The following is a 21,421-nucleotide window of genomic DNA, read 5'->3' as shown; positions in this document are numbered from 1 at the left end:
TCATAGGTGAGTGTAAGTGGGGGCTGTTTGAGGACCTGACTGCATTGGAAAGCAATGTGATGCGGTGCCTCCCTGAACCGCTTGACGGAGGCCCCCGAGAGGCGGTGTGGTGGCGCGGACTGGGAGGGGGCGCTTGGCTCCTGCCCCCTCCCCAAGTCTTGTTGCCCTGATGTGCCCTGAGATCGCCCCCGACATAGCCGGCCGGCTCCCGGGGTCCGGCGGAACTTTTTGCCTTTTGGTGACTCTTCCATTCTTGACCTTGTCCCACAATCCGTTTGACCTGAAGACATGTCCTGCGGCCTGGTCCCTGAATGTGTGCAAGGGGACGGTATTGATTGGATCAAGATGGCGGCTTCACACAAAGCTGACTCAAGTGTTGCTGCTGATGCTATGTAAACAAAAACTGGTTTTCAGTTTGTACATTCTTCAGGATTTTTCCATCCAAGGCTGGTTGAGAGTTTGTAGAACGATGGCTTCAGATTTTCAACATACTACTCTTCAACATTCTTCATAAATGTAACAATGTGAGACTCCCTAGGAGAACGGCCGTTTATCTTTCCTTTCAAAATGCTGCCTACAATATTTTCTGAATGGAAGACACCATCTTGTAGCATAAAAGGCTGCGTCAAGGGTGGTATTGCCCAGAATGTCTTGTTTTCTAGTGTTCGTAATGACGAACCCAGAACTGCCGAAAAGAATTCTGGTCCTGCTGCTACTTACTGGAGACATTGAACTATACTCTGGACCTGCCTGGCCTCGACCAAAATGGCGCCAGTATGTGAGCGACTTGCAACTCCTAATGACGTTCTAGTTACTTAGCCTTGACGTTATGGCGGATGTATGCGGTCTTTGTGCACATGGCGGGCGGGGAAGGGTACTGACTGGGAATACGGACAACCCTATTGATGTCGATTTTTCATTATTAATTATTGTATTAATAAAGCTTCGAAGTATTGTTACCCATGATACTCGCCCATGGTGTGCGTATAGACGATTTTATTGTAACTGATCCTGTTATACTTTCAATTAAATAATCAACCTTCACTGATCCTACAACCGTTTGTCACGTTTAGTTTTTTCAATTAAATGGCTCGCTTGTTACATACTCCTATACCCCTGGCTTTTGAAAGACACCATCTTGTACAATAAAGGGCTGCGTCAAGGGTGGTATTGCCCAGAATGTCTTGTTTTCTAGTGCTCGTAATGACAAAGCCAGAACTGCCGAAAAGGATTCTGGTCCTGCCGCTACTTACTGGAGACATTGAACTATACTCTGAACCTGCCTGGCCTCGACCAAAATGGGGCCAGTATGGGAGCGACTTGCAACTCCTTATGACGTTCTAGTTACTTAGCCTTGACGTTATGGGGGATGTATGCGGTCTTTGTGCACATGGCGGGCAGGGAAGGGTACTGACTGGGAATACGGACAACCCTATTGATGTCGATTTTTCATTATTGATTATTGTATTAATAAAGCTTCAAAGTAATGTTACCCATGATACTCGCCCATGGTGTGCGTATGAAGGATTTTATTGTAACTGATCCTGTTATACTTTCAGTTAAAAAATCAACCTTCACTGATCCTTCAACTGTTAGTCACGTTTAGTTTTTTCAATTAAATGGCTCGCTTGTTACATACTCCTATACCCCTGGCTTTTGAAAGACACCATCTTGTACAATAAGGGGCTGCGTCAAGGGTGGTATTGCCCAGAATGTCTTGTTTTCTAGTGCTCGTAATGACGAAGCCAGAACTGCCGAAAAGGATTCTGGTCCTGCCACTACTTACTGGAAACATTGAACTATACTCTAAACCTGCCTGGCCTCGACCAAAATGGCGCCAGTATGGGAGCGACTTGCAACTCCTTATGACGTTCTAGTTACTTAGCCTTGACGTTAAGGGGGATTGTATGCGGTCTTTGTGCACATGGCGGGCGGGGAAGGGTACTGACTGGGAATACGGACAACCCTATTGATGTCGATTTTTCATTATTGATTATTGTATTAATAAAGCTTCGAAGTAATGTTACCCATGATACTCGCCCATGGTGTGCGTATGAAGGATTTTATTGTAACTGATCCTGTTATACTTTCAATTAAAAAATCAACCTTCACTGATCCTACAACTGTTTGTCACGTTTAGTTTTTTCAATTAAATGGCTCGCTTGTTACATACTCCTATACCCCTGGCTTTTGAAAGACACCATCTTGTACAATAAAGGGTTGCGTCAAGGGTGATACTGCCCAGAATGTCTTGTTTTCTAGTGCTCATAATGACGAAGCCAAAACTGCCGAAAGGGATTCTGGTCCTGCCGCTACTTATTGGAGACATTGAACTATACTCTGAACCTGCCTGACCGTATGGGAATACGGACAACACTATTGATAACGCAAAAAAAACGATTTTTTTTTTTTTTTTTGCCCCGTGGGGCCCTTTTAAAGCCTCCACATCAAACCTAGGGGGTCAGGGAGGATCTACTATGCCCCCTTATGGTCATTTCCCCCTTCGTTTTGGCCTCCTCTTGTCTCTCGATCCTACCGAGAGACAAGATGGCGGCCGCTCCGGACTGTTTAGAATGTTGACAGACACCGAAGGGCCAATCAGCTTCACTTCGCAAAGTTCCGTTACGCGAAAAGTACGCGAACCGGAGCGCTACCCGGAACGCTGTTACAGATATATATATTTTTTTGAACGTTAATTTATCAAAATCCACTGGAGCACATATATTGAGACCTAGCAAAGGCACATCGGGCTAACAGTCCCTACAATTTTGCCAAGTTTCGTGCAAATCCATTCAGCCGTTCGAGCTAAAAGTGAGGTCAACCGCCCTATGGAAATTAACATGGGAAAAACGCGTTTTGGGACCCCCCTTTTTTCTCGGCCCCCCCCTTGAAGACCCCCCCCAAAATTTTCAGGAGCTGCTCAGAAACAGAATGTGCCATTTTCCTGAAAATTTCTGCCAATTCCGTCCACAAACGCCAAAGTTATTAGACATAGAGTTTTCAAAAATCCCATAGAGAAAAAATCCTAACTATATATACCTACTGGCGACCGCCAGTAGGTAGTATATATATATATATATATATATATATATATATATATATATATATATATATATATATATATATATATATATATATTACCTACTGGCGGTCGCCAGTAGGTATATATAGTTAGGATTTTTTTGAATAGGGAATTCTGAAACTTCTATGTTGAATAACTTTGGCGTTGATGGACGGAATTGGCTGAAATTTTCAGGAAAATGGCACATTTTGTTTTTGAGCGTCCCCTTAAAGTTGGGGGGGGTTTCGTCAAGCGGGGGCCGAGAAAAAAGGGGGGTCCCAAAACGTGTTTTTAACATTGAGTTTTCCATAGGGCGGTTGGACTCACTTTTAGCTCGAACGGCTGAATGGATTTCCACAAAACTTGGCAAAATTGTAGGGAATGGTAGCCCAATGTGCCTTTGCTATGTCTCAAGATATATGCTCCAGTGGTTTTTACGAAAATTAACTTTGAAAAATATATATTGGGCTACATTGGGCTATATATATGTTAGAGCCCAAATGTAGCCCAATGTAGCCTAATGTAGCCCAATGTAGCCCAAAGATGGCCACCAGAGACAAAAAAACCAAATGTAGCCCAAATATCAGCCATATGTAGCCCAACTATAGCCCAGTGACAGAATGTCCCAGAGTGTTCTAAAGAACAACTAGAGCGCTAACAGTCTTACTTATGACAAAAGTATGGCACACCTGAAGTTATCTTGATTGGAATAAAGTGTTAATACTTAAAACATTTAATTTGCAAAGGATCAAAATGAGGGGTTTCATTTTGCCATAGAAATGTTATATATTACCTACTGGCCGTCGCCAGTAGGTATATACAGTTAGGATTTTTTTGAATAGGGATTTCTGAAAATTCTATGTTGAATAACTTTGGCGTTGATGGACCGAATTGGCTGAAATTTTCAGGAAAATGGCACATTATGTTTCTGAGCGTCCCCTGTAAGTTGGGGGGGGTTTCATCAAGTGGGGGCCGAGAAAAAAGGGGGGTCCCAAAACATGTTTTTACCATTGAGTTTTCCATAGGGCGGTTGGACTCACTTTTAGCTCGAACGGCTGAGTGGATTTCCACAAAACTTGGCAAAATTGTAGGGACTGGTAGCCCGATGTGCCTTTGCTATGTCTCAAGATATATGCTCCAGTGGTTTTTACGAAAATTAACTTTGAAAAATATATATTGGGCTACATTGGGCTATATATATATGTGAGAGCCCAAATGTAGCCCAATGTAGCCCAATGTAGCCCAATGTAGCCCAAAGATGGCCACCAGAGACAAAAAAAAACAAATGTAGCCCAAATAATGCCTCTATTTTCGCCGCATTTTAAATAAAGTGCTTGATTTCTTTGCACATTGCACATCATTTTAAACTGCTTATAATTTCAATTTCGCCGTGGTATCCTACCTAAATTGTTTTTCCCCGCACTGCCTTAATCCCTGAGCCTACCTCGGTCGATTTTGGGGCTGGGAGGCTCTCCCTCGAATCGGCAGAAGCGCGGCGGCCATTTTGGGTAGGGGAAGCGTCCAGTCCCCAGCATAAAAGGCAACAGTCATGTCTCCACGCAGCGTACGCGGTCAGCGGACGCGCCGGATCTGCGCCGGAGTCGTGCCAGAGTCCTGCCCGTCTGCGCTAAGGAGGCGCTAAAAGCTACTTCCCCCTTTGTTTATTCCTCTCATGTACTTAGGGATCTGGACTGTGTATCTGTCGCACTACCCCCGCGGATATTAGATACTATCTCGGCCCTTGGCATTGCACTATGTGTACCTCCCCTCCCCCCTTGCATAAAACAGCTATCCGATCCCAGTGTGACTGAAACCCGTATCTGGGCACTATACTTAAATACACGCTCACTGGTCAAGCATCAGATCGATCTCTTCCTCCTCCTCACTGATGAAAGACCTGATATTCTCTTACTTACCGAGACCTGGCTGAACGATGATTCTCTCCCTGACATCTTAGCTGCTCTGCCCCCCGATTACTACCTGCTTAATACGAACCGACCTTCTGGCCGTGCCGGTGGCGGGGTGGCAGCTGTCATACGTAAGGAGCTTAAATTTACCTCCATGTCCTCTTTCACTCTCACTGACGTGGACAATCTCATCATTAAGCTAGATACCGGAGAGGGTGCTCTTACCATTATCATCCTGTATCGTCCTCCCTACCCTATGCCTTCGTTCCCCGCAGCCCTCAGTGAACAGCTAGCCAATCTACCTATTTCATCCGCCCGAGTCGCCATTTTCGGCGACTTCAACTATTGGTACAATGACAAGGAAGCTGGCCCTCATGCGGCTGAGCTATTTGAAGTCCTCACCAGCTTCAACATGAACCAACACGTTACTTCCCCCACTCACACTGGGGGTCATACTTTAGATCACATCTGGACTCATAATCTCACTCTCCCCTATCCTGTGATCACCCCTTGTATCTGGTCCGACCATTACTTGATCGATACAGTGATCACGGTCAGAGGTTGCAGTAAGGTCCCTCCCATGGCCGGTGGGACTGCCCGTAAATGGAGCACTCTCGACTCTCAGGCATTCCTTTCATTCTTGGCTGAGACTCGCCCTTCGTCATCTAAAACTGCGACTGTCCACACTCTGGAGGAAGATCTTACTGGCTGGATCATCAAAGCCAGTGATCGCTTTGCCCCTCCCTCCAGCTTCCCAAGTTCCCGGCACAGTAAATCCCACAAGTGGTTCAACTCCACCCTGAAAGCTCAGCAACTCGAACTGCGCCAAACGGAGCGTAGGTGGAGACGCAATTATCTGCCCATCGACAGAGAGCTATACATCGCTGCGAGAAAAAAATATAAAGATGCTATTATTGCAGCAAAAGCTCTTCACATCTCGGAAAGGATTCTCACTGCTCATAACAAATCTCAGGAGATCTTTTCAATCATGAGGGAGCTTACGTCTGATGCAAGGACTCTTCCTTCTCAGACCCCGACGCAAGAATCTTGCAATGCCTTAAATCATTTCTTTATTGAAAAAATTGCCAAGATCAAGAACACGATTCCTTCAGTCCTCCCTGATGATATGCCAGCCTCCCCCCCTGAAAACCCGCTTTCCTTGCTCTCTCTCCCTGCCCTCGACCCCAGTACTCTGGCTAAACTTGTTGCTCGAGTCAAGTCTGGCTCACCTAATGATTGCTGTCCTCCCTCTGTCTTTCGTGACTGCCTGTCCTTACCGGACTGCATCTTGCCTTTATTAAATACCTTATTGGAGGCAGGAGTAGTACCTAATTCCTTCAAGGAGGCTGTCCTCGTGCCTTTACTGAAGAAGCCTGGAGCTGACCCGGACAACCTTGCCAACTATCGGCCTATCTCTCTCTTGCCCTACCTATCCAAACTCCTGGAGGCACATGTTGCTAGCTGCCTATCTGAATTCATCGAGTGTTCCAACTTTCTCGAACCTAATCAGGCTGAGTTCAGACCAGCCCATTCCACCGAGGCTGTCATCCTGGCAGTTATGGATACGCTTAGGGCTAATGCCGATAAAGGGACATCACAGGCGCTTGTCTTATTGGATCTGTCGGCTGCGTTTGACACGGTGGACCACAACATCCTCATCCACCGTGCCGAGCAAGCCGGCATCCGAGGCCTGGCTTCTGCCTGGCTCAAATCTTTCCTGTCGGGCAGAATGCAGGCGGTCCGGCTTGGTCCCTTCACAGCCGCACAGGTCCCATCCATCTGCGGAGTGCCTCAGGGATCGTTCCTGTCCCCTCTGCTTTTTAATCTTTATCTTCAGCCACTTATTTTCTCCTTGAAGAGGTGGAATTTCACCGTATTCAACTATGCAGACGATCTGCAAATCATTTTTCCGCTTAACACCCCCAATGCAGCCCTCGATTGTCAAGCAGTGATGCTACACATCCAACATTGGATGAATTCCCATCAGCTGAAATTGAACCCGGGGAAGACCGAGTTGATCCTTCCAGGAAATAGTCTCACTCACTGGGGCCCACAGTTCTGGCCAACTGAGCTTGGCTCCCCGCCCATCCCGGCTAAGTCAGCAAAGAGCCTCGGGATCATAATTGACTCGGAGCTCTCTCTTAAGCCTCAGGTTGGTGCGGTTGTGTCCTCATGTATGTTCCAGCTCAGAAAAATCAGGAAAGTTTCCCATCTCCTGACACCAGAGGCCCTGATACAAGTCCTGATCGCCCTGGTGCTCTCCCGCCTGCATTTTTCAAACTCCCTGTACGACCTACCTAAATTCCTCCTTAATAGGCTCCAGATTGTACTGAACCAAGCGGCAAGGCTGGCCTATAAAACCCCGAAGTGGCAATCCGCGAGACCACTTCTTCACAGACTCCACTGGTTGCCGGTGGAGCAGAGGACTGCATTTAAGATCGGCTGTCTGACCTTCAAAGCTGTGTTCGGGACCTCCCCTGCCTTCCTCAAATCACTGGTCATCCCTTACCGTCCGGTACGCAATCTTCGTTCCTCCTATCGCCTCTTGATAGCTGACCCTGCTACCAAACTAAAAAAAAAACGGCGGTCGAAGATTTGCCTACCTTGCCCCCGCCTTCTGGAACCAGTTACCTCTCCCTCTTAAATCTGCCAATTCCCTTCTGGCTTTTTGAAAACTCCTAAAAACTCACCACTTCACACAGACTATCTCCATCTCATTGGCACTCAGTCAGCGCCAGGAAACCTCTCAGTGTCAGTGCGCTATACAAGAATCCCCTAAGATAAGATAAGAAATATCAGCCAGATGTAGCCCAACTATAGCCCAGTGACAGAATGTCCCAGAGTGTTCTAAAGAACAACTAGAGCGCTAACAGTCTTATGACAAAAGTATGGCACACCTGAAGTCATCTTGATTGGAATAAAGTGTTAACACTTAAAACATTTAATTTGCAAAGGAAAAAAATGAGGGGTTTCATTTTGCTATAGAAATGTTATATATATATATATTCACTGAAAAAACCAAAGGTTATAGACCATATATAGTTAGGAATTAGCATTTACAAAACCTTGAAAATTAACTGAAAAAACCATAGGTTATAGACCATATATAGTTAGGAATTAGCATTTACAAAACCTTATTTTACTCACAAAAAACCATTGAAATTCGCATATATAGTTAGTTGCACTAACTATATATCGCGCACCCGCAATCCACTGCTGATCATGTCACATATTACATCATTCATGACATGGTCAGTGACATCACTGATGACATCCCAAATGACATCACTGATGACATCACTGATGACATCTCAAATGACATCACTGATGACATCACTGATGACATCTCAAATGACATCACTGATGACATCACTGATGACATCTCATTTGACATTACTGATCACATCACTGATGACATCATTCATGTGATAATAGGATGAACCTCTTCAGACTCTAATATAACCTTAGATACACTCAGTGTAAACAGACACTCACAGACTGTCACTCATCCATGGAGTTACTCACACACCTAGTCAGTCATGCAAAGAATCAATCACACCTCCATTTCCTCAACAATACAGTTATACACACCTTACTTATTCAAACATATACTAACACATATTTACTCTCTTATACAATCCCTGATACAAGTTCACAATGATCCATACAGCCACTCACACATTCACTGGCTCTTATGCACAGTTATTTATATATGTCAACTCTCACATGTACTGTGTTTTACATATGTACTTACTTTGACATGTAGCACTGAGATATCCATTCACTCACCAATACACTCATGCACACAGTCAACCGCCCATACAGCTGTTTCCACATGCACTTTTGAACCCATACATCTAGTGAATCAACTGCTCACACATCTATGCACAGAGTCATACACCTCCCAGCCACCCACACACACACACTCAGTCTCCCATACAAATACTTGGGCAACCAATCAATAACCCAGATAGTTACTCATATAGCTACTGATCAACACATGCAGCAGTTTACAGAACAACAGACATAATGATGCACAAATTAAGACAGTTTAATCACTAACCCATGCACTCAGTGAGACACATTTAATCACTCACTCATACAGTCAGTCATGCACCTACTAAATTCTTCATCCAGACACTTATACATCCACTCATTCTTCAATATGTAAGACATATTTTAACTTTACAGAAACATCTCAAATGACATCACTGATGACATCACTGATGACAACATCCAGTGACTGTATGTTTCTGTAAAGTTAAAATATGTCTTACATATTGAAGAATGAGTGGATGTATAAGATGGCCGCATAAGCTCCCAGCTCCGCCAACCTCAGCCGGCGGCTCGTATATCCTGCTGACTATCCTTTCCTCTCACCGGACCCCCGTGCGTATGAAGTGCTTCTGACTCTTGCGGTGCAATCCCGGTTTTTCCAGCTTACCGGGTGGCGAAGTTATACCGAGAACTATTCTCGGCCTACTCCAGGGCTGAAGCCGGGACCTCGATTTCTAGCCCAGCCGGGTTGGAATTGAACAACATCGGCTGTGGGGTCGGGGCTGCAGCCGTGACCGGGGGTCCGACGCCCGGAGACCTATCTGGGCCGGGGTCGACGGGCTTGGCCCCGCGGGCGGCGAAAGTGTCGATTCTGTCAGTTTGGTGAGCGCCCGCTGCTATCACCGGCTTTGTGCGTGCCCAGTGCCTTGGAGTTTGTGTTCGGTGATCGTGTCCTGCTTCGTCTCTCTGGGGGAGGAGATGGAGGAGGCGGACGACACAATATTGCGGAGGTCCGTAATGGCCGCCATTGGGCCACTCCACTCTCAAATTGCCGATATTTACAATCGGATGTCTGTACCGCTGACTAAGTCCTGTTTAAGACCGGTGCAAGATGCCCCGACATGCTATCAGCAACCTGTGGTTCCTGTGGAGTCCTTTATGTCATTCCGAAAGCCCTGAGCGAACGCCTGCTTTAGCCCACTCGGATGATTCTGGCTTGGTGGATGGCGCACTTGAGATCATTGCTGGCTTTCCCTTCTCAATCCTTGTTCGACGGAACATCGGTGCTAAAAGTGTTGCTCGCCACGACCAGCTCTTCAGTGACTGTCTGAGAGGCTCGCCGTTTTTTCTCATCCTTCCCGGACGGAATTGTGGATGCCGCCATTTTGTATCCCATTTTCGATCTGACTCCATTGTCTTGCACTGTGTTGAATGCTTCGAGCTCCTCATGAAGACTCTGGACTAGGCGGCGAGGACTCTCGGACAGACACGTACTGGTCAGGGTTGATTTTGGTTATGTCCTACTCTCGATCTGACCCCATTGTCCAGTACTGTATTGAACGCTTTGATTTCCTTATGAAGACTCCGGATCGGGTGGCAAGGACTACCGTAAAGAACGTACTGGTCAGGGTTGATTTTGGCTCCTGGGGTTTGCTGCGTCTTGTGCTTTGAGTCGGGATTGTACCTCATATTGTAACGGGGGTCGGGTGGTTTGGTTGCTGTCCCCCCCAGTTAGGGGGGTAATACTTGCTTCGTACAGTGGTTGGGATGTCCTGGGGGGGTCGCCACTGGCAGGGGGCAAGGGAGACGGGGAGTGTGTATGTTCTTCTCCTCCTCTGCTTTTCTTCCTTTCTTTAGGGTAGTTCCGGGGCGACAGGCACGCTGTTAGTGGGGTAGGCCATAGCCATTACAGGGGTGCAGGGTGGCGGGTGTTAGGGGGGGGGGTTGTTATTTTAGTTTGTTTTGTTCTATGGTCCTTTTCTTTCCTTTCTTCTTCCCAGTGGGTTGGCTGTTTCTCCTTCTGTCATGCTTTGATTCTTGGGGCGTCTACACCAGCTTCTTTTTCATTGTCTCTTGAGGGTGGATGTCCGGGAGGGTGCTCGCACTTGATCGCTTGCTAGTAGATTTATTTTTACTCCCAGTCTGTTGCGTGATCAAGACTGTATTGGTTTGATGCCTATTGTTTGACTGCAGTGCGTAGCACCCCCTTAGTCTCTGACTGCTTTTCAAGTATGGTGTGACGCCTTTCACAGTAATGCCACTACTGACTCTTCAAAAAAGAAAACATGAAACGTTTAATATTTTTATTATATTGGTGATGCATTTACTCGTCTGCTGCAAATTCTTCGTAGAGATTGCCAGGATGGCTTACAAATGCATGTATTTTGAATCGGTTTGCACTTTGCGGCCAGCCCCTGTGGTCGTAGGCCGACACTTGTACTACTTTGACTGCATTAATAAAGGTTTTTAAAAAAAACCTTGAAATGGATCCTTTATAGTTAGTTGTACTAACAATATTTCGCACACCCGCAATCCACTGCTGATGATGTCACATATTACATCATTCATGACATGGTCAGTGACATCACTGATGACATTACTGATGACATCTCAAATGACATCACTGATGACATCACTGATGACATCTCATTTGACATCACTGATCACATCACTTGAATCTTTCTGCACTTCTTTCGCCTGTTTCTGCACCTCTCTTGTCTCTTTCATCACTTTCCTTGCTTTTCTCTGTACCTCGGTTGCTTCTTTCTGTACCCCTCCCGCCTCTTTTAGAACTCGGTACCTCTCTTCTGTCTTTCTTTACCTCTATTGCCTCTTTCGACACCCCTGTACCATCTATCTGTACCTCTCCTGCCTGTTTGTGCACCTCTCTTGCCTCTTTATGCACTTTTCTTGTTTCTTTCGGCACCCCTGTTCCCTCTTGCTGCACCTCTCCTGCCTGTTTCTGTACCTCTCTTGCCTCTTTCTATATTTCTCTTGCCTCTTTCTGTATCCTGGTTCCCTCTTTCTGCATCCCTGTTCCCTCTTTCTGCACATCTCTTCCCTCTTTCTATACTTCTCTTCCTTCTTTCTTTACCAATTTGACTCTTTCTGTACCTCACTTGCCTCTTTCTGTACCTCTCTTGCCTCTTTCTACACCCATCTTACCTCTTTCAGCACCCTGCTCCCCTCGTCTCTCTTTCTGTACCTCTCTTGCCTCTTACTGTTCCCTCTTTCTGTACCTCTCTTGCCTATTTCTGCAACTCTCTTGCCTCTTTCTGTACTTTTCTTGCTTCTTTCTGCACCTGTCTTGTTCCTTTCTGCAACCCTGTTCTCTCTTTCTGCACCTCTCCTGTCTGTTTCTGTACCTATCTTGCCTCTTTCTGAACTTCTCTTGCCTCGTTCTGTACCTCTTTTGCTTCTTCCTGCACTTCTCTTGCTTCTTTCCGCACCTGTCTTGCTTCTTTCTGTGCCCCTCTGTATCCCTGTTTTCTGTTTCTGCACATCTCTATCCTCTTTCTGCTCTTCTATTCCCTATTTCTGCATCCCTCTTGACTCCTTCAATACCTCACTGGCCTCTTTCTGCACCCCTCTTGTCTCTTTCTGCACCTGGCTTGCCTCTCGCTGCATCTCACTTGCCTCTGCATAAACCCTTTCAAACGAGATTCTGGACAGTCTCACCAGAGACAAAAGCAAAGCTGGTAATCCTCAAAAAACCAACCTAGGTGCGTGGAGCAAAAAGCTTCAGTATACATCCACCCAAGGGAAGACACAAAGGCTGCTCCCCACATGTGCCAATACTCGGTTGCAAGTTTATTCCAACAATACACTGGGTTTTCAGAGTCACACATCAATGATAAAATATGAGACAATAACACACAGCCTGAAGGAGAATGAATATGCACTATAAAGAATCATGCCTGTTGCATGCATTTGGGAAATGTCAGACACATAGAGGCATTTAAGAGTCAGGTTGATCTCAACAGTCATATGCATGGGTCATCATTTTACCAATAAAATATGTTCATGTCAAAGATCTAAAACACCACATATACTCATTCAATGAAGAATGCAAATGTTAGCTTATCCTGTACAGATAAAGCAGTTTGCCAATGTTCTTCAAATTAACACTGAGACAAGCAGCATGTAATTCCTACCATGGCTAGCACAAAACATTCCCAATTCACCAGCCTTGAAGTTTAATGACCCCAATTGGTAGAGCATTGAACATAACAGACTCGCTGCATTAATCTCTGAGTTCAGGGAGTGAAACTCTCTATGAAGAATTGAACATATAACAGCTCAAACTTTGGAGTTCTACAGCAACAGTTTAATACATCCTCATGCACAAATGTATTTCTTTAATTCTTTATATGGCAATAGAAAACAACTTACATTGGAATGAAACACTAGAATATACTGAAGTGTTTCCTTTGTTGCCTTTTGCACCAATTCTATATTATTAGGGGTCCATGGTATGGAGTTCAAAGCACTGGAATCCCTGCAAAGAAAAGACAGATTGGTTAAAAAGGCCATCTGGTTTCCAATATCACTTTTTAAGAAGCCCCAAATGATGGTGAAATGAACTGCCAGGAGCTTTCAAACAAAGTCGCCAATTGGGGGCTCAGTGCCCTGAAGTCCTACACTTGGTGGTGTCTCTCTTCACTGAGGCTAACAGCTCACATCAAAGATATACCACCCCTCGAAAACTATCCTCACAATATGGAGGTCACTGAGAGGTGGGCAGCAGCAGCGCCTCCTACCTCTGACATGCTCTTTGTTACCTCAGAGTCTGCCCTCATGGGCCCTGGCCTGAGGGGTCACAAAGAAAGAAGAAGGACTCTAACCAGGGCTCGACCATATGCTACTCCTGATGAAGCACAAGTGGCCGAGCCTGTAATGTTACTGCTGGTCAATTATGTCATTTCCACTGTCCCTGCTGATTCATAATGCGGCAAACAGCCTGGAAGTGTTATTCTGCCATTTCTGGCCTTTGGACCTGTAACACTACTTTAACCGTGGATCTGTTGCTCATTTTAACTGTCTCACACGAGGTTCAAGTTCAAAATATTTACTTATTTGTTCAATTCTTCTAAGAACATCCAATGCCTCACCTGCTCATTTATTTGAGTTAAAAGTAAAAACAGGTCGGTCCACTAATTGCTTCAAATATTTATATATAGACCTTTAGATACAAAGAGCAGCACACACTATATGGCTTCATCATTAACGTCATTATGACCGGACAAGTGGGATATTTCACTGGAGGACACTACAGGCATCTTTTAAAGTTTGACAGACAGGGCATGCTACAACAACAGGGGCAGAGTTCTATGTCCATCTACCTGATGGTCCACTCGCTCTATTTAGTAAGAAGGGTCTTCAGATTTTTGCTGTTGGTACAACAGGAGTCTCCTCTGGTTTAAACCTTACACTGATTGCCTGTATCAGACTGCCCACCCAATTTATGGGTGACAGAACGTTTCTTTCTGTTCCACCAGTGACACCCTGACAGTCCCAAAAAGAAGAAAAATAACGTCAACACATTTAGAGAATGCACACAGTTGCCAGGGTCATCATTGCTTTGGTTTTCAAAAACGAGTTCTGCTTTAAGAGTTTGTTTTTGTAAAACAGAAATGTTTGCAGAATGGCAGTACGATGAAATGAGTGGTGGAACATGCACTACTGGGTAAACGAGTTGTTAGGATTGTTGTCTGCCTCTGAGGTATCACTCTCTGGTCAATGAGTGTAACAAATTCATGAAAAAGTAGCATCTCCTGATTAGGAGAGCTCCCCCTGAGTACTGCTTGTAACCCGCATTGGCGGGATGTATAAGGTCTGTTGGCAATTTATAAACATACTGTAGACTTAAATAGTCGTGATGAGCTTGTGACAGTATGGAGAATGAGATACAGACATCAAAACAACATGATACAGCATGAGTGAAATATTGGTGTGGGAAATAACGTATAAAGGTTGAAAAGTCGAGCACTTGACCCTAACTATTTAAATACAGGCATATTGAGCACCTGGGAGTTGGCACAGCTTGAAAGAATTGTCAAACATTGCAACGTGATAAAAAATATTAAATAATGAATACGAGAATGGTGTGGGAAATAATTTCATGAAGTGAAAGGTGCTGTAAATAATAAATAGAAAATGAGTCTGTGACAAGTATTGCAAATCAGACATTAAGAAACCAATGCATGACGGAAGTCCGAGACTGTGTTACAGAAAACATAGGAATTCTATTTGTTCGTTAAGACCATGAGGTTTTAAGGAGTCGAGAATTTTAATCCAATAATTCTCCCTTTGGGGAAGACGGTTGTTATTGTCACTGCCTTCTTGTTTCTCCACCACTTCCAGGATCATGAACTTGAGTTGACTTATGTTATGGAGATTTCTAATAAAGTGGGCGGCAACCACTGAGTTCATGTTTTAGGTCAGGATGATCCTCTAATGTTCGTGTATTCTGGTCTTGATTTTTCTTTCAGTTTTGCCCATATATTAGTTATAGTGCAGTTTGCAGTCACTGTCAAGTGAATTCTTGTCCTTTTTATGGGATGAGTTATCACTGAACGTTTTATGATATTATTACAATTGCTGCAGCTATAGCACCGTGATGATCCTTTGTGTATGGTATGTTTGGTGTGTCTTTAAGTCAGTGAGTGATTCATTCTTTATGGTTCTTGCCTCTGCTGTATGTGAAAATCGATGTTTCTTCGAAAATGCCTTTGAAGTCTGCTTCTAAGGCCAGGATGGACCAATGGGTGTTAATAGATTTCTTGAATCAGTGACTCATGGTGGAACATTTTGACACTACTAGCATGCGTTTTTGCTCTTTTTCTGAGCTTGGGTCATGAGTTCTGTTCTGGATTTGGTCTTGCTGCGTAATCTGGCTTGTTCTAACATGCTACAAGTGTAACCTTTAACATTGTGTCGGTTTGTTCTTTCAGGTTGACAGTGTTAGATATTTTTCTTTTAACCCTGAGTAGTTGCGAATATGGTAATTGATTTTTGAGAGTTTTCTGATGAAAGCTGTTGTAATGCAGCTATGTTATTCCTATCAGTTGTCTTTCTGAAGAGGTTAGTTTCCAATTTGTTGTTGACTCTGCTGATTTGTACATCAAGGTATGCTATCCTGCTTTCATGAACCTAAATATGTAAATTGAATTCTGTCATTGATGTTATTGGGAGAATCTAGTGCTGTAATGAGGGTGGAGTACGACCCCTTCAATAGAGTGAAAATGTTATCAATGTATCTCAGGAATACTGAAGCGTGTTTTTTCCAAATATCCAATCCCAGAATGTTATTTTCTTCAAATTTGTTCATGAAAATATTGACGTAGGCTGGAGCAGCGCAATTGCCCATGGAAGTACCAGTGAATTGTAAAAACCACTGGTCTTCCCATCAGTAATTCTGATAGAGAAAAATGTAGCCATAAAAGTTACTTGGTTATGGATATGACAAATTCTATATCGAACTATGATTAAAACCTTCACAAGCTCATCACAAGTATTTGAGTCTACAGTTTGTATATAAATTGCCAACAGACCATATACCTTATCAATAGACACTACTTTTTCAAATGGTAGTATGAAATATGCCATACACTCAGCAAACTTTCAGCTCCTTCAGAGGAGCTGCCACGGCAGCGACCCCTTTAAAGGTCTGCATATATTTCTAAATGTGGTGTTCAGTGCCTATTCTATGTCTATTTGAAAAATGTAAAAACATGACTGATTATGAAATTTACTCCAGTCAACAAGTAAGGCACTTTCTCTTGTTCAGTTTGCATTGGTAGTTCGATAGGACTGTAGAACAATATTTATTCCTTCGTAGCCACCTGGTGGATACTCTACCTAACCAGAGATTCCTTAACTTTCGAGTTTCTTTGCAAGCTCTGCACTGCATCTGAAAAAATTTCAGCAATGACTCTTACACTCTGGTAGATGATATTATCAGACTGCGCAGCAGCTTTACACTGCCTTCAGAAGGGATGGCAAGGAGCCATATATAGATATCAACCCTACACACTGACATCCATTTTCTTTTGATACTCTTGTGAACATTTTGGCGTGGATCAATTATGACAGATTACAAACATGACAGGTTGGAGGACCTAACTTGGTGGCCTTTATGGGAACATAAAAGCCCGTTCCACAGAGCCCACTACACTGGGAGGGAGGTATGCAATCTGCAGTTGGAGAGAGTACCCACTAGAAAGAATGTTACAGAAGTTAAGTAATTTCTTCTTTTAATGGATACTTTTACCTGCAGATTCCTCACTCTGTGAATAGATATGAAAGTAGTACATCAGAGATGGTGAATGATCTGAGGGATGGGCCTTTAACCAGTTGGGCAGGAATGAGGGGAAATATGCATCTGTTAACAGATTTGAGACAGTGTGGGGTGAATGTGTAAACAGTTGCACAATTAGAAGCCTGGTATATGTTCCCCACCGGGACACAGCTCCCCTGTGAATGGTAGTGGTAGCCTTTGTTGATGAGGAATGGGTCAAACTGCCCTCAGAAAGTTCCTTCTTTGCCAAGGTACAACACATTTTTATGCACAGGTTGATCCATAATTAACTAAATCAATGTATTCTTGCCTCTGAGGAAACGTGTGGCTTGATGTGACTTACATGCGAACGCAGACGTATTTGTAATACGGAAAGCATTCATAATACACAGCTATTATCACAGAACAGTTGTGCATAGGTTCAAACAGAGTGCATATCAAGAAAGTGAAAACCAAGTTAAGATCCAACTACAGCATGATTCAAGGTGCAGGAGTAAGCATATAAGTATGCACTTTCAAGACCCACATCCCAATAATGACTTAAACAACAACGTTTGGTGAGACAAATGAAAAAAGGACTTAAGGGGAGTTACAAATAACATTTAACTATACTCACAGCAAGCCTTGCTAGGCATTAAACACAACAAACAACAACACATCAGATAACTTGGCCTGAAGGGGGTTACTCTGATGGTCCTCACATCAGGCCATACGTTTCCCCAGAGGCAAGAATACATTGATTTAGTTATTGAGTTCCAAGCCTCCAAAATGATGTCCACTAGTTATGAGTGCAGATCAGTGGAGAAGTGTGGCTCAATGGTTAGAGCGGCAGACCCTGATGCAGAGGTCTAGCCCGGGACCAGGGTTCAATTCCCCGCCTCGGTGGGTCTTAGGCTCAAAAATTCCACGGACCTGATAATTCTCGCCTCAGTGCCTATTCCAATCATGGAGTCCCACTCTGCAACTCTGGGCAATAGCTTGCTTAATCTCCACACCGGCCCCCACAACGCTAAGGATGCCTGGCCTCCACCTTGGTGGTGGCCAGGAGCGGATGCCTCACAGGGAAAGCCAGGATGGGTTCCACAGCGGTATTCGTACAAGTGCCTTGAGACACTTGCTGGTGAGTAGTGCGCTATACAAGTACCAATTTACATTTACATCAAAACTTATGAGTTGTTTCTGAACAAGCGGGTGTTGGTTGTGAAGGTTTGAGTGTAGAAAATTGATTTAATGCTGAGAAAGATTATCCTCCTGAAGAGGTTGATGGAGAGGAGGCCAAAGTTTCAGGCTCAGAAGATGGGAGTAACAGTCTCTTCGCTTAATACAGAGCAGTGAAAAAGAGGTGGGATCGGTCTCTCTTGACCTTCAGAGCTCAGGAAAGAGGAAGCAGCAGTGGAAAGGCATGCAGATTATCCCAGTGAGCCTTTAGGCAGAAACTCTAGTGTGCAGGAAGCATGACGCTGTATTCTCTGAGTAGCACAACATTGATGTAAGGCATTCCCCACTGGCCAAAGAGATGCTTTGAAACACTTTCTGGTGCACATACCATTCATGCACCACCAGATGATGTCTGCTTAGTTCGTCCACTGTTGCATTTAAGGAACACACCAAATGATAAGCAGAGAGAGAGCTCCCTTGGTGGTTGAGCCACCGGCAGAGACTTAGGGCCTTATTACGAGTACGGCGGTCCTGGGATTCATGTTGGCGGTCACTACCATAGTATAACGATGGGTGTGGGGCTGCCACAAGATCGTTGCCCACCCAGGATCAAGGATCCTGTTGCGGTAGCAGTCCGCAAAGGGCCTGACTATGATGGTGGTGCTGATGCTGGCACTTCCAAGCATATTATGAGCTGCATTTCCATTCCCCAATTCATGGTGGGTAACCTGCTATGAAAAGAGTGGCGGAAATGAAGGTAAGGGGGTTCTAAAATGGCCCCGGTTGAATCTGGCCACGGAGTGCATGCAGGGGGCCACATGGTGTGCCCCCTTTAAATTGCCCCTTCATTCCTGCACAGTATCTCTTGCACAATATGGTACATGCCACACCATGCAGGAATGTGCTACAGGCTCTCTCATGGTGGCGTATGCTGTTTAGCCTCTCCTATGAGCCTAACATACCTGCTGCCATGAGACTGCCGCCATACTCCCCTGCCCACCCTCAATTTCAATCATAATTACCACAGGCTTGGCAGTTTTCCTGGTACTGCTACGGTGGCAGGCCCAGAGAAAGGCAGGCAAACTTGTAATGAGACCATTAGTGCTTCCTGGCATATTGTTGTTGACCCAAAACCAACCTACTTGTTGCAGTAGCAGTGGCGGTTTTGCAGTCTGTCGGAAACTATCACGGTTTAATTTAGATGAATAGGAGAAAAGTCTTCAGGGCTAAATAAATAGAAAATAAACTGGAAGTCATTCGACACAAGCACAAACAGAGGGAATTTCTGTGACACTACAGGATGGACACATGAACAGATGCATCCCCCTGGATGCAGGACATAGAGGACTTTGTCCATTCAGGCCACATGTTTAACATACCATTCCAAAGGAATGTTTTTAAGAATCAAAGCTCTAGAATCAGTATGAGGGAGTAACACCATGTGCCCTTCTCCAGCTCTGGGACACTCTATGGCTGCCTTCCAGCATTGCACTTCTTGGGAGAGAACAGAAGTGTGACCTGCCGAATTCAGGAGAACAGGAGGGGGAAAGATAGGAACAGAAGGGTGTAACCATGGTAATCCCAAGCCAATCAAGTAGAAAAAGCATATGCTGTAGTTATGGCAGGTGTCAAGGAAGAAGAAAATTGGTGTTCCTGCTTACGGCTATGACCTATACCACCTCTACATCAAGTGGAGGCACAAAAGGGCTGTGTAGATTGTTGCAGAGGCTGAAAAGACTGCATTTAGCAATAAGCAAGGTCTCCTCTGAATTTCCAGTATTGTTTGTGGAACAGCCTGTCTGGAGACAGCACGGCCAACACATGGGATTATCACACGGATCTCCTGAAAGAACTATAGGTCAGAATTGACATTCACTCTAAAGACCATTTAGCAGGCAGCTTTTAATGCAGCGTTGTATAATATGAGAAAATGAGAGAGAGCAGCAAAATGAAGGATAACCTGTCTATGTGGCACACAATTTAGGAAGCCAGCAATGAAGAGAACTCCTAGGTCCCTTTGGAATAGTACTTATTGGAATAGTAATGTTTCTTAGACTTAAATATAAAATGATACATTTGGACAGTTTTGTGAATAAAAGGGTTTACAGAGGTTTAGCTGACAGAGTCATAATAGAAAAGGAACAGCATTTGATTACAACAGTATTTGTTGGGGTGCTGGCAGTGCATCTTTGGGCCTACTTTTCTAAATTGGTTTGGAGTTTCTCTTTTCATTAGCTATGATATGCCAGGTTAGTGCTGCTTGGTACCCATTCTATTTACAGGGGCTGAAGACGGCTGGAGTTTTTTGGAATACTTGCTTGAAGGGCATGTCTGTTAACTGATAGAGAGATAGAAGTCCTGATTCATACAATGGTGAGCTGGCTCCTTTTTGCACTCCTATTGGTTACCAGATTATCTAGCTTTGGCTCCAGCTGGGATGACGAGTGTGAGTGTCTGATTAACATCATGTCCAGGTCAACTAGGGTGCAGATACACCTTTTTGTCCAGAATCAGAAGTTCCTAACACAGATTGCTTATCTTGACTGCTCTAGAAGGGAGCCCATTGAGCCCTAGTAAGTTTCAGCATGGTTGTATGAAGGAACAACGCTGTGAAATAGTCTGAATGCCTTTACCACACATTTTTTACCCAGCATTTTTTAGATCGCATATGCTCTTACAACGTATGCCTTTACCACGCATGGTTTATATATATCTATAAAAATGTATTTGTGGGGGAGACCCCTGATACCCCTGAACTTATTGGTGAATGCATGGTAATCGCATATGTGCTAAAAGCAGATGCGTTCTAAAAACATGCATGATAAAAAATGCATGGTAAAGGTACAATGGGGTAAAAACCATGTTGTAAAGACTCTCCCTCTTTCAGGACTATTGACCATTTTCTGAAATCAAGTTTACTTTAATGGTCTTGGCATTTTACACCACAATTACTGGTTGAATGAATGTTGTGTTAATAACATCAGTTAAGTATGGAACCCTATTAAGGGGCATATTTATAACAAATAATGCAGTGCAGCAAGTCACTGTGCTGCTCTGTGCGGTGCGATAGAGAAGGGATACAAATGTGCCTTACTTAAGATTGTATGGCGCATTCCTATCTTTTTCCTGTGATGACACACAATATTTTGCCTAGTACCAATGCAGGAACGCTTGCACCATGCAGGATTGTTTTTGTGCAGGAAGGGGCACCGTCCTGCA

The 21,421-nt window shown here is 44.3% G+C and overlaps 1 protein-coding gene across 1 annotated transcript in view; it reads right to left on the bottom strand.

Annotated features, from left to right (window-relative positions):
• LOC147700830 (putative DBH-like monooxygenase protein 2) overlaps nucleotides 1–21,421 on the bottom strand; it is a 275,994-nt gene that overhangs the window by 11,817 nt on the left and 242,756 nt on the right. The window contains exon 12 of the mRNA XM_086928503.1: nucleotides 13,138–13,243. Within this exon, the coding sequence (XP_086784629.1) occupies nucleotides 13,138–13,243 (106 nt within the window). The remainder of the gene's footprint in view (nucleotides 1–13,137; nucleotides 13,244–21,421) is intronic.

Source organism: Lissotriton vulgaris, chromosome 7, assembly GCF_964263255.1.
Source record: "Lissotriton vulgaris chromosome 7, aLisVul1.2, whole genome shotgun sequence".
Lineage (NCBI taxonomy): Eukaryota > Metazoa > Chordata > Amphibia > Caudata > Salamandridae > Lissotriton > Lissotriton vulgaris.
The sequence above is the reverse complement of the archived record's forward strand: the minus strand, read 5'-3'. Positions and strand labels throughout refer to the sequence as shown.